Genomic DNA, 12,713 nt, shown 5'->3' with positions numbered 1-12,713 from the left:
TTTCCCACTGCAGTCAGGTTAAGACCCTGGAGAGGATGACGAGCATGCAGATGAGCTTCCCTGAGATGGTTTCTGACAGTTTGTGCAGAAATTCTTCAGTCTTGCAAACCCACAGTTGCATCAGCTGTCCGGATGGCTGGTCTCAGACGATCCAGCAATTGAAGAAGCCAGATGTGGAGGTTCTGGACTGGCGTGGTTACACATGGTCTGCGGTTATGAGGCCGGTTGAACATACTGGCAAATTCTCTAAAACAATATTGGCGGTGGCTTATGGTAGAGAAATGAACATTAAATTTTCTGGCAACAGCTTTGGTGGACATTCCTGAAGTCAGCATGCCAATTGCACACTCCCTCAACTTGAGACATCTCTGGTGTTGTGTGACAAAACTGCACAATTTACAGTGGCCTTTTATTGTCCCCAGCACAAATTACACCTTTCTAATGATCATGCTGTGCTACATTATGTGCTGGTTAAGACATCATAACCTGACTACAGCTTATTACCTGCTGTGAAAATGGTTGATTTACATTTCTATTTGTTTTCATAGGCACCAATTAAAGTTTTAATTGGCAACATATTCTTACATGTAAATATATCAAGCAACGACAAAAAGAAATCTACATTACAATTTTTTTCACATCTGCATACAGCGATTAAAAAAAATATATATATTATTATTATTTTTTTCTTCTCATAATTCACCCACAGACATTACAGGCATAGAAAGACTGGGATACAGATTATTTTAAATGTATTAATGATTTATAGGAGTGATGTGATGGGGTAGATCCTCATGAAGGACCTCTGAGCACAGTAGACAATCTGGAGCGTAGTTGCCTTCTTGAAGAGTGGTGTGATGGGTCAGATCTGCAGTGAAGAGAATCAGCGCATTACAACTTTATCAATTAGAGATTTTAAAAGAACTAGAAAAGGACATTCCTGAATAAACTTTGGACTCAGCTGCGAAACGTTTTTCCATGGTATTAGTTGTAGTTTGTGGAAGTTAGAGCTTGTCTTCAAAAAAGAGCAACTTCCGGCGCCGACAGAGATGGCCGCCTCGCTTCGCGTTCCTAGGAAACTATGCAGTTTTTTTTTTTACGTGTTATTTCTTACATTAGTACCCCAGGTCATCTTAGGTTTCATTTACATACAGTCGAGAAGAACTACTGAATATAAGATCAGCGTCAACTCACCATCAGTACGACCAAGAATATGTTTTTCGCGATGCGGATCCTGTGTTCTGCCTTACAAACAGGACAACGGAGTGGATCCTATGCAGCGACCCAAAAAAACGACTCCGAAAGAGAGGGAAACGAGGCGGTCTTCTGGTCAGACTCCGGAGACGGGCACACCGTGCACCACTCCCTAGCATTCTTCTTGCCAATGTCCAGTCTCTTGACAACAAGGTTGATGAAATCCGAGCAAGGGTAGCATTCCAGAGGGACATCAGAGACTGTAACGTTCTTTGCTTCACGGAAACAGCTCACTGGAGAGACGCTATCCGAAGCGGTGCAGCCAACGGGTTTCTCCATGCATCGCGCCGACAGAAACAAACATCTTTCTGGTAAGAAGAGGGGCGGGGGCGTATGCCTTATGGCCAATGTGACATGGTGTGATGAAAGAAACATACAGGAACTCAAATCCTTCTGTTCACCTGATTTTAGAATTCCTCACAATCAAATGTAGACCGCATCATCTACCAAGAGAATTCTCTTCGATTATAATCACAGCCGTATATATCCCCCCCAAGCAGACACATCGATGGCTCTGAACGAACTTTATTTAACTCTCTGCAAACTGGAAACGATTTATCCGGAGGCTGCATTCATTGTAGCTGGGGATTTTAACAAGGCTAATCTGAAAACAAGACTCCCTAAATTTTATCAGCATATCGATTGCGCAACCAGGGGTGGAAAGACCTTGGATCATTGTTACTCTAACTTCCGCGACGCATATAAGGCCCTGCCCCGCCCCCCTTTCGGAAAAGCTGACCACGACTCCATTTTGTTGATCCCCGCCTACAGACAGAAACTAAAACAAGAGGCTCCCACGCTGAGGTCTGTCCAACGCTCGTCCGACCAAGCTGACTCCACACTCCAAGACTGCTTCCATCACGTGGACTGGGAGATGTTTCGTATTGCGTCAGATAACAACATTGACGAATACGCTGATTCGGTGTGCGAGTTCATTAGAACGTGCGTTGAAGATGTCGTTCCCATAGCAACGATTAAATCATTCCCTAACCAGAAACCGTGGATTGATGGCAGCATTCGTGTGAAACTGAAAGCGCGAACCACTGCTTTTAATCAGGGCAAGGTGTCTGGTAACATGACTGAATACAAACAGTGCAGCTATTCCCTCCGCAAGGCTATCAAACAAGCTAAGCGCCAGTACAGAGACAAAGTAGAATCTCAATTCAATGGCTCAGACACAAGAGGCATGTGGCAGGGTCTACAGTCAATCACGGACTACAGGAAGAAATCCAGCCCAGTCACGGACCAGGATGTCTTGCTCCCAGGCAGACTAAATAACTTTTTTGCCCGCTTTGAGGACAATACAGTGCCACTGACACGGCCTGCAACGAAAACATGCGGTCTCTCCTTCGACTACCAAACGACTACCAAACGTAGCACTCACATCCGTCATCATGAAGTGCTTTGAGAGACTAGTCAAGGACCATATCACCTCCACCCTACCTGACACCCTAGACCCACTCCAATTTGCTTACCGCCCAAATAGGTCCACAGACGATGCAATCTCAACCACACTGCCCTAACCCATCTGGACAAGAGGAATACCTATGTGAGAATGCTGTTCATCGACTACAGCTCGGCATTCAACACCATAGTACCCTCCAAGCTCGTCATCAAGCTCGAGACCCTGTGTCTCGACCCCGCCCTGTGCAACTGGGTACTGGACTTCCTGACGGGAAGGTATCTGTGACCAACAGATGCATATCTGTATCCCCAGTCATGTGAAAACCATAAATTAGGGCCTTATGAATTCATTTCAATTGAGTGAATTCCTTATTTGAACTGTAACTCAGTAAAATCTTTTAAAATTGTTGCATGTTGAATTTACATTTTTGTTTAGTGTAAATCACCTTAAAGTTGGATTTAAAAAAATATCACCACTGAGCAAGCAGCAGGGGGGAAATAGGCCATTAGCCTTTGAATTTGCATAAAATATCAGACAATTACAATAATATAATGTATTATTAGTGGGCTTGAAATTAAAAAGTGTCATTACACAATTGATCAAAGTGCCTAGTTGATGTAGGCTATTCAATGAAGTCACTTCCTTTTTAGCAATACTATACTGGCCAAGACCGCAAATTGAATGATAACCCATCCTAATATATATAGTTGCAATTTCATCTGACAACGCAGATCACATTGGCACGAATTGACATCGTATCGGTCCATTTATTATTACTGACGAAAGAAAATGGACTGAAACAGGTCATTATGCTCATTTTCCTTTGCAATGCAGAATGTTTTAAAACGTTTTCTGTTGTGTATTCCCTACTGAATATGACGACCCTGATCAAACTAGGCAGGACGGCATTGTCACACTACAACACTACAAAACAATAAACTAAACGTGAATAACCGAAACAGTACTGTGTGGTGAAACAAACACAGACACGGAAACAATCACCCACAAAGTACCCACAGAATATGGCTGCCTAAATATGGTTCCCAATCAGAGACAACGATAGACAGCTGCCTCTAATTGAGAACCAATCTAGGCAACCATAGATATACAATATACCTAGAAAGGAAACAGCCCCATAAACATACAAAACCCCTAGACAAGACTAAAAACACATACATCACCCATGTCACACCCTGACCTAACCAAAATAACAAGGAAAACAAAGAATACTAAGGTCAGGGTGTGACAGGCATGAACATCTTTAAATGAAACAAGTTGTTTTAAATAGGCTACGTCACACTTACAGGCACCATTTCATGGGCACATAATATTAAAACAACACAGATTATGGAGGGTTTTACGCACATAAACCTTTCACAGTAGCTAGACAAAGATCCAATATAAAGAGAAAGGGAGAATGTCCACTCAGCATTATACTGCTCCTAAATAGGCTTGTTTTATGAACATAAATCGGAACTATCTTACAGATCAGAATGCATCCAGACATCTCCAGAAGTTCCAGTGTGCCACGGACATTATCACCATCAAACCAGGAAGGTAAATCATTTTAATAAATTTGGTTGCAATATAGTTAAAATGAAAAACAAGCAATCATGTAAAATGTAATGATATAAAATCGGCAAGATAAAAATACAAATTGCTGTTGAACCAGCCTTCAATATAATTGAGAGGGGAGGCTATGCTTGGTTTTTAATCAAATACAACGAAATGGGAAATAAACTGTTTATGTTTCTAAATACGAAGTATAAAAAGGCACTCACAGCACATTAGGCTCCTCTTTGTTCCATGCCCTTATGTGACCCGTTTCAAGAAGCTAGGTGTATGTCGCATGTCACTACTTCAAAGGAGAGGCATTGAATGTTTCTAAAAATGTTATCAAGATACATTTGTTCGGAGAAATGCCTTCTGGAACATGTAAACTTTAATGTGCCTTAATAACAAACTTGTATGCCATCTGTAAATACAATTACAATTGATAAATTACGAGCCTAGTTGGCTAGCCATGGAAAAATACAACTTTCCCACTAGTCATGATTGACTGAGATAATGTGTGGGCTGGACATGCCGAGAAATGAGTTTGGATTGGTCTGCCATATAGCACGCTTCTGTCTATTTGAGCTGGTCAGTATGTAGGTAATCTTGTCTAACACAGCTTTTTTTTCAAAGGTATCGTGTAGTAAAACTGCATTAAGTGGTGCTCTCCACTTTCTGGAGGACCATGTTCTGAAATCAGTGGATTTCGAGTATGTTATCTAATGAAATGGAGAAAACACCTGTCTCCGGATTACATCTTCAAACTAAGGGCAATCATGACATCCGACAGGAGACGCATCCATCCATGAATGATGTATATGGGTAAGATATCTAGAAATGTAGCTAGCTAGACTGTTACACATTTCATTTCAAGTTAAAGTGCACTGTTAGCTAGCTAGTTAACGTTAGCTGGCTGGCTGGCTAGCTAACATTACGTGTATGATCTTATTATTCGTATTTCAGAGCAATTTGTTTGGCTAGCTATAGCCTAATGTTAGCTAGCTAACATTGAACCTAGTCGGTTAGCTACCTGAAGATTCAGGCAGGGTAGTAACATCATGAGTTGGGATTACGGATCATTGTTTACCTAGCAAGCTAGCTAACGTTACGTGTATAATATTATTATCCGTATCTCAGAGCCATTTGCTTGGCTAGCTATAGCCTAATGTTAGCAAGCTAACATTGAATCTGGTTGGTTAGCTACCTGCTGATTCATCATTAGTTGGGATTATGGTTCATTGTTTACCTAGCTAGCTACATGTCTTAACAAAAGACTCCACTATGCAAGTAACCATTTCGGGTGCATTTGTATATTCAGCCTGGTCATCCACTCTCGTCTGAGTGTGCCAGAGCACAGAATAACTCGTGAATATATGAATGCTCAACACCCGTGGAATATGGCCGGTGTCAGTAAACGTTGGCAAAAAAACGTAATTAAATTGTTGCCAGCAGCACAGTTACAGTCACCAACGCTCTGGATAACATGAAAACATCCTAACCAGCTCTGCTAGGGCGAGTAAAATTGTCCGAGTGGGGTGTTCTCTCATTATGTGTCTGGAAGTAGCTAGCAAGCTAGCCAATGTTAGCCAGTTAACTTAACTTGGGTGCTTGACTGCTGTTGTGAGGTCCAGAACGTTCAGATCAACCCTACTCATCGGCCAGAGCGTCCTGTGTGCGCTCTGAACCCGAAACGCTCTGAATTTACCAAAGGACAATCTGACAACACAGTTGCAGTCACCAACGCTCTGGATTAGAGGTCGACCGATTATGATTTTTCAAAGCAAACCGATACTGATTATTTGAGGAACAAAAAAAGCCGATACCGATTAATCAGCAGATTTTTTTGTAATAATGACAATTACAACAATACTGAATGAACACTTATTTTAACTTAGTATTATACATCAATAAAATCAATTTAGCCTCAAATAAATAATGAAACATGTTCAATTTGGTTTAAATAATGCAAAAACAAAGTGTTGGAGAAGTAAAAGTGCAATATGTGCCATGTAAGAAAGCTAACGTTTAAGTTCCTTGCTCAGAACATGAGAACATATGAAAGCTGGTGGTTCCTTTTAACATGACTCTTCAATATTCCCAAGTAATAGGTTTTAGGTTGTAGTTATTATAGGAATTATAGGACTTTTTCCTCTCTAGACCATTTGTATTTCATTAACCTTTTTGGATGTTGGATGTTCTTATAGGCACTTTAGTACTGCCAGTGTAACAGTATAGCTTCCGTCCCTCTCCCCGCTCCTACCTGGGCTTGAACCAGGAACACATTGACAACAGCCACCCTCGAAGCAGCGTTACCCATGCAGAGCAAAGGGAAACAACCACTCCAAGTCTCAGAGCGAGTGACGTTTGAAACGCTATTAGCGCGCACCCCGCTAACTAGCTAGCCATTTCACATCGGTTACACCAGCCTAATCTCGGGAGTTGATAAGCATTGCGCTGTTTGACTTCAAGCCTAAAGCACAACGAAGAGCTGCTGGCAAAACGCACAAAAGTGCTGTTTGACACCTGCATTGCTTGCTGTTTGGGGTTTTAGGCTGGGTTTCTGTACAGCACTTTGAGATATCAGCTGATGTACGAAGGGCTATATAAATAAATTTGATTTGATTTGATTTGATTTGAATGAATGCTTACGAGCCTGCTGGTGCCTACCACCGCTCCGTCAGACTGCTCTATCAAATCATAGACTTAGTTATAACATAATAACACACAGAAATACGAGCCTTAGGTCATTAATATGGCCAAATCCGGAAACTATCATCTCGAAAACAAGACATTTATTCTTTCAGTGAAATACGGACCCATTACGTATTTTATCTAACGGGTGGCATCCATAAGTCTAAATATTCCTGTTACATTACACAACCTTCAATGTTATGTCATAATTACGTAAAAAATCTGGCAAATTAGGAGGCCCAAACTGTTGCATATACACAGACTCTGCTTGCAATGAACGCAAGAGAAGTGACACAAATTTCACCTGGTTAATATTGCCTGCTAACCTAGATTTCTTTTATCCAAATATGCAGGTTTAAAAATATATACTTCTGTGTATTGATTTTAAGAAATGCATTGATGTTTATGGTTAGGTACACATTGGAGCAACGACAGTCCTTTTTCGTGAATACGCACTGCATCGATTGTATGCAACGCAGGACCCGCTAGATAAACTAGTAGTATCAACCATGTGTAGTTAACTAGTGATTCTGATTGTTTTTTATAAGTTTAATGCTAGCTAGTAACTTACCTTGGCTTACTGCATTAGCGTAACAGGCAGACTCCTCGTGGAGTGCAATGTAATCAGGTGGTTAGAGCGTTGGACTAGTTAATTAAGGTTGCCAGATTGAATCCCCGAGCTGACAAGGTAAAAATCTGTCATTCTGCCCCTGAACGAGGCAGTTAACCCACCATTCCTAGGCCATCATTGAAAATAAGAATGTGTTCTTAACTGACTTGCCTAGTTAACCTCTCTGGGATATGTGGGACGGTAGCGTCCCACCTGGCAAAAAGCCAAATAAATTACTATAAAAATCAATCTTTCATGAAACCACACATGCAAGATAGCAAATTAAAGCTACACTTGTTGTGAATCCAGCCAACATGTCAGATTTCAAAAAGGCTTTTCGGCGAAAGCAATTGATGCTATTATCTGAGGATAGCACCATAAACAAAGAGAGAAAAGCATATTTCAAACCTGCAGGCGCGACACAAAACGCAGGAATAAAAATATAATTCATGCCTTGCCTTTAACGAGCTTCTTTTGTTGGCACTCCAATATGTCCCATAAACATCACAATGGTCCCTTTGTTCGATTAATTCCGTCGATATATATCCAAAATGTTAATTTATTTGGTGTGTTTGATCCAGAAAAACACTGGTTCCAACTTGCGCAACGTGACTACAAAATATCTCAAAAGTTACCTGTGCCAAAACATTTCAAACTACTTTTGTAATACAACTTTAGGTAGAAGACGGGATGATCTGTGTTCAATACAGGAGGAAAACAAACTGCAGCATGCTTTCTGGTCACGTGCCTCTATCTAACAGTACACTTCAAGTTATCCTCGTTCGAGATGGCCGTACTTCTTCATTACACAAAGGAAAAACCTCAACCAATTTCTAAAGACGTTTGACATCCAGTGGAAGCGATAGGAACTGCAAGAAGGTCCCTTAGAAATATGGATTCCCAATGAAATCTCATTGAAAAGAGTGACCTCATAAAAAAAAAATCTGAATGGTTTGTCCTCGGGGTTTCGCCTGCTACATAAGTTCTGTTATACTCACAGACATGATTCAAACAGTTTTAGAAACGTCAAGAGTGTTTTTTATCCGAATCTACTAATAATATGCAAATCTTATCTTCTGGGGATGAGTAGCAGGCAGTTGAATTTGGGCATGCATTTCATCTGGACGCGAAAATACTGCCCCGTCACCAAGACGTTAAATAAAGATTAAATAAAGTGGTAAAAAAAAAAAAAAAATTTACATTAAAAAAATTAAAATAAATTTTAAAAAAAATCGGACAAATCGGTGTCCAAAAATACTGATTTCCGATTGTTATGGAAACTTGAAATCGGCCCTAATTAATCAGCCATTCCGATTAAATCGGTCGACCTCTACTCTGGATAACATAACAGCCTAACCAGCTCTGCTAGGGTGAGTAATGTTAGGTGAGCTGTTCTCTCTCACTTAGATGTCTGGAAGTAGCTAGCAAGTCAGCTTGGGTGCTTGACTGCTCTTAGTACAGAATGCTTGGATCAACCCTTAAAGAGATGGGTGGGGCATAGGCTTAAGAGGGTGTGAACGATGTTGAATGGGTGTAGAAAAAGAAGGGCTCTCCAGTAGTAGTATCAAAATATTCATATTCAAATATTAATTTTCTCAAAAGTGAGTTTACCAAAGTTTATCAACTTTCAAAGCAGGATTACTTTCCCATTGTTCCTCAACTGTAGTGTATTATATACCATTTTGTAGCTCTGAGTCTCTACTTTTATCCAATGTATAACAAAAAAACATTCAAATGTTGCTACGTAGGACCGGATACAGATGGTGGGTCACATATGGGCACTGTGATTCACGGTTGGATAGGTTTCGTATCCGCTGTCAAAATTCATGCCATAACCAACTGCGTTACCGCTAAAACCAGCTTTTGGTTGGTCTTAAATATCAGCGCTGCCTGAAATGAGCACTTTGGATCATGTTTTTAAGGACAAACCTCAAACATTTCCACCACGCCCATCTCAGCGCAAGCAAGCTAATAGAAGACAGGTAAATTGCCAAACCTGGCTTTAGGGCTGGAAAATGCCAGTGCGCCAGTTTTTACATTACAAAATATCAAACTAATGTGTGTTTGACATGAGCGCCACCTTAAAGCCAGACGAAAATTGAGCCTACAGCCAACCAACACGAGCACCAACATTCTGGTCAGAGACAACGCACACCTGACTTCTTTGCAAGGTCAATATGTACTTTACATGCCCAGCAAAAAAAAAAGAGAAACCAATCGAGGAAAATAGACAAAACGCACACGCTGGGTAATGTACAGGTTATGAAAAACCTAATGTAAAAGTCAAAAGACACTTTTCTCCTCAGAAGGCACTCCCTGGCATAGCTAGCTCCTCTTTTGCAACCATAGCTCTCCTCCCCCGACCTAACAGAACAGGCTACTCTGTCAATGCAGAGACTGCATATCACACTAATGAGAAAGGAGGGAAAGAAAATGAGAGAGAAGGATGGATGGAGGACAGAGCAGGGTGTGGGTGAGTCCTATCACGAAGCTCAGTCAGCAGCACTTCATCTATGACCTCATGGTTCTGCATTCAATAACGTAGGCTGGGTGAGTGTGTGACTGGGTCATGAACAGAAGGGTTGAGCAGACACACAGACCATTACAGATAGACACAAACTATATAGCTAGCTTAGCCGTAAACATTGCATTTGTTCAACCAATGGGAGAAAAAGGATGGCTATGATTATTCTACCAGATGATACCTGGAACACACAGCATAAATTGAGTATACACACAGAGGGCACATAACCCTAGTGGAGTGCTTTAAATGCAGACTACAATACAAAGCACTAGACTTGGGCAGATATGAAAAGACAGTAATTTGTTGAATCAGTAGACTTGAAATACCTCGCCCACAATCAAAATAATGACTAATAAATAATACACTGACTACTTTCAGGTACACCCACAAGAAGAGGACCTGAAAGACACACAGACACATACTTCCTGGCCTGTCATAATGCATGCTGCATATTCTACCGATAAATAGCTAGCAGGACAGTACTGTTCGAAAACAAGTGACCATCATTATATGATAGGTGTGGGTGTGAAGGGAACTACCTCCTCGTCATCGCTGGACAGTCGCTGGTACTCGGCTGTCTCTCCCATGTTGAGATCAAATGCCGCCTGTCTGACGGTCAATCTGTCAGCTCTCCAATTGCCTCAGCCTACCCCTCCAGTATGTGTTTACGTCAACCGATACAGATATTCCTGTTTGTAGTACAGTGTAGGGATTCTAGGGAATAGGGATGCCTCTTTAGTACACCTAGTCCGTCTTGGTTTGAGACACATTCACCAATCCAGTGTGTGTTCTGGTGAACAACAGATGAGGCTATTCCTCTTAGCAGCGGCTGGTCAAAGATATTCCCTTTTTCCTTTCTGTAGACAGAGGCCAATTCCTGGTTTGGGTCGCAGTCAAAGGAGGATGTTGTGGTCAGCCAGTCATAACAAGTGACCAAGTTCTTTGGTTAGGTACATTTAGAAGGATAGGAACAAGGTAGGAGTGTCCTCTTCACAATGGACATAGGCCATTCCTCTGGGAATGCATTGGCTGGTTGAGTCAGGTTCTGTGGAGGGGTTTTCTATATGCGAATGCAGAAGGATTCAGCTCTTTTGTTGATTTGTGTTGAAGGTAGCCTTTAAGAGAGTAGGTGTCAAAGAGTGACAGATCCCTGTTAATTTCTGTCTCGCCTAGTGGTAATGACCTTCCAGTTCTGCTCTCGCTCCCTTGCACTCCTCCCTCATCCCTCTATCACAGGCTGTCACCGTCTCTCTCACACGCCGCTCCTTCCTTCGTTCTGCCTCAGTGCTGATGCATGCTGCACTCGTTCAGCGATGCACCTCTCTCTCATTATATTATGGTGGCTTTAGAAAACAAGAGGATGTAGAATGAGTCTTTTACCCAAGGGCTGTTTTTTATTTCACTGTTTTTTTCCTCCATCCTTCTTCCCTTGTTTTTGAACAGCTGTCCACTTCGACCAGCAACTTGGCACACACAGAGAGAGACAGAGAGAGAGAGAATCTGGGTGTTTTTTGGTGCCGTTTTCAACGAACTCCCTGATTGCTCCGTTGAAGCCGACAGTTAATCCCTTGTTATTATATTTTTTCTATTTCCTTCAATCCTTTTTTCCTCACAATGTTTTGGGGATCCCAGCTGGTCGGTGATTTGGTGAGTGGTCGCCTCCCCACCACCACGGCAATAACAGAACTCCCCCTTCTTGGTCGTCACAGTGATCTCCAGTCAGCGGTGGTCCTGAGAGCAGCAGCCAATGAGGTGGCAGGAGGCCGACGAGGGCGGCGGCAGGCACTGATGAGGAGCACTAATCTTCCCCGGAGAGGGAGATAAACACAGCCACGATGGGTGGTGTGTGTGTGTGCGTAGAAAGCACCTCTCCACTATGGGAGGGGAGGGAGAGTACATCTGGAGGCTAGCTGAGCAGACATCTGGATGAAGGGGGTAGTAGAGCAAGAACGAACGTGAAAAAAATTAGAACAAGAAGCAGAAACAGCTTCTGCGCGCCCACTGATTCTCTCTCCGCAGTCTAAATTTGACGGCAGAGTCATGGTCTCGATGGCACTGACAAATGTATTAGCACTGCGATTGTTGATCATCTCTCTCCCCCCTCTCTATGTTTGGCCGGTCCAGTCCAGTCCGGTTCCTGTCCTGGGGCCTGCTATTCGCAGCCTGCTGAGCAGGCTTAATGCTCTCATCCCCTCTCCAGCTCCGTTGCTAAATCTGTACCCTCCTGGTCCTGTACAGCGAGCAAATACTGTACACACACACACACACACACACACACACACACACACACACACACACACACACACACACACACACGGAGGAAGACACAAACATACTGTACAGGCATCATCACCTACATAGTTGTGTCCTCTGCTCCTGTGACTTTTCTGGGCGCTGCAATTAATCAAGATATTGGGCAAATGATGTTGATTCATTGACTTCCCTCCCATTTAATGGTGCTTGAAGCTTTGTATGTCTAAGAAAATATTTAGTAGAAATTATTGCAAACAACTCACACTACACACAGTTTTACAGACTTGGGACTAGAGGAATGCCCCATTCCAACCCCTATCCCCTTCATGTATGTTAGGGTTGGGGTAGGGTCCAGGAGTCAATTAAGAATTTATTACAATTTCTTTAAACAAGACTTTCTTCTACAAGTTGCTCGGCAAGGT

At 42.1% G+C, this 12,713-nt stretch overlaps 1 protein-coding gene across 1 annotated transcript in view; it reads right to left on the bottom strand.

The window, feature by feature from the left end:
* Window positions 1-12,240, bottom strand: part of tnk2b (tyrosine kinase, non-receptor, 2b) — a 116,754-nt gene extending 104,514 nt beyond the window's left edge. The window contains exon 1 of the mRNA XM_024435201.2: window positions 10,578-12,240. Within this exon, the coding sequence (XP_024290969.1) occupies window positions 10,578-10,625 (48 nt within the window). The 5' untranslated portion in view covers window positions 10,626-12,240. The remainder of the gene's footprint in view (window positions 1-10,577) is intronic.
* Window positions 12,241-12,713: the final 473 nt, after the last annotated feature.

The sequence above is a fragment of the Oncorhynchus tshawytscha genome, linkage group LG10 (genome assembly GCF_018296145.1).
Source record: "Oncorhynchus tshawytscha isolate Ot180627B linkage group LG10, Otsh_v2.0, whole genome shotgun sequence".
NCBI lineage: Eukaryota > Metazoa > Chordata > Actinopteri > Salmoniformes > Salmonidae > Oncorhynchus > Oncorhynchus tshawytscha.
The sequence above is the reverse complement of the archived record's forward strand: the minus strand, read 5'-3'. Positions and strand labels throughout refer to the sequence as shown.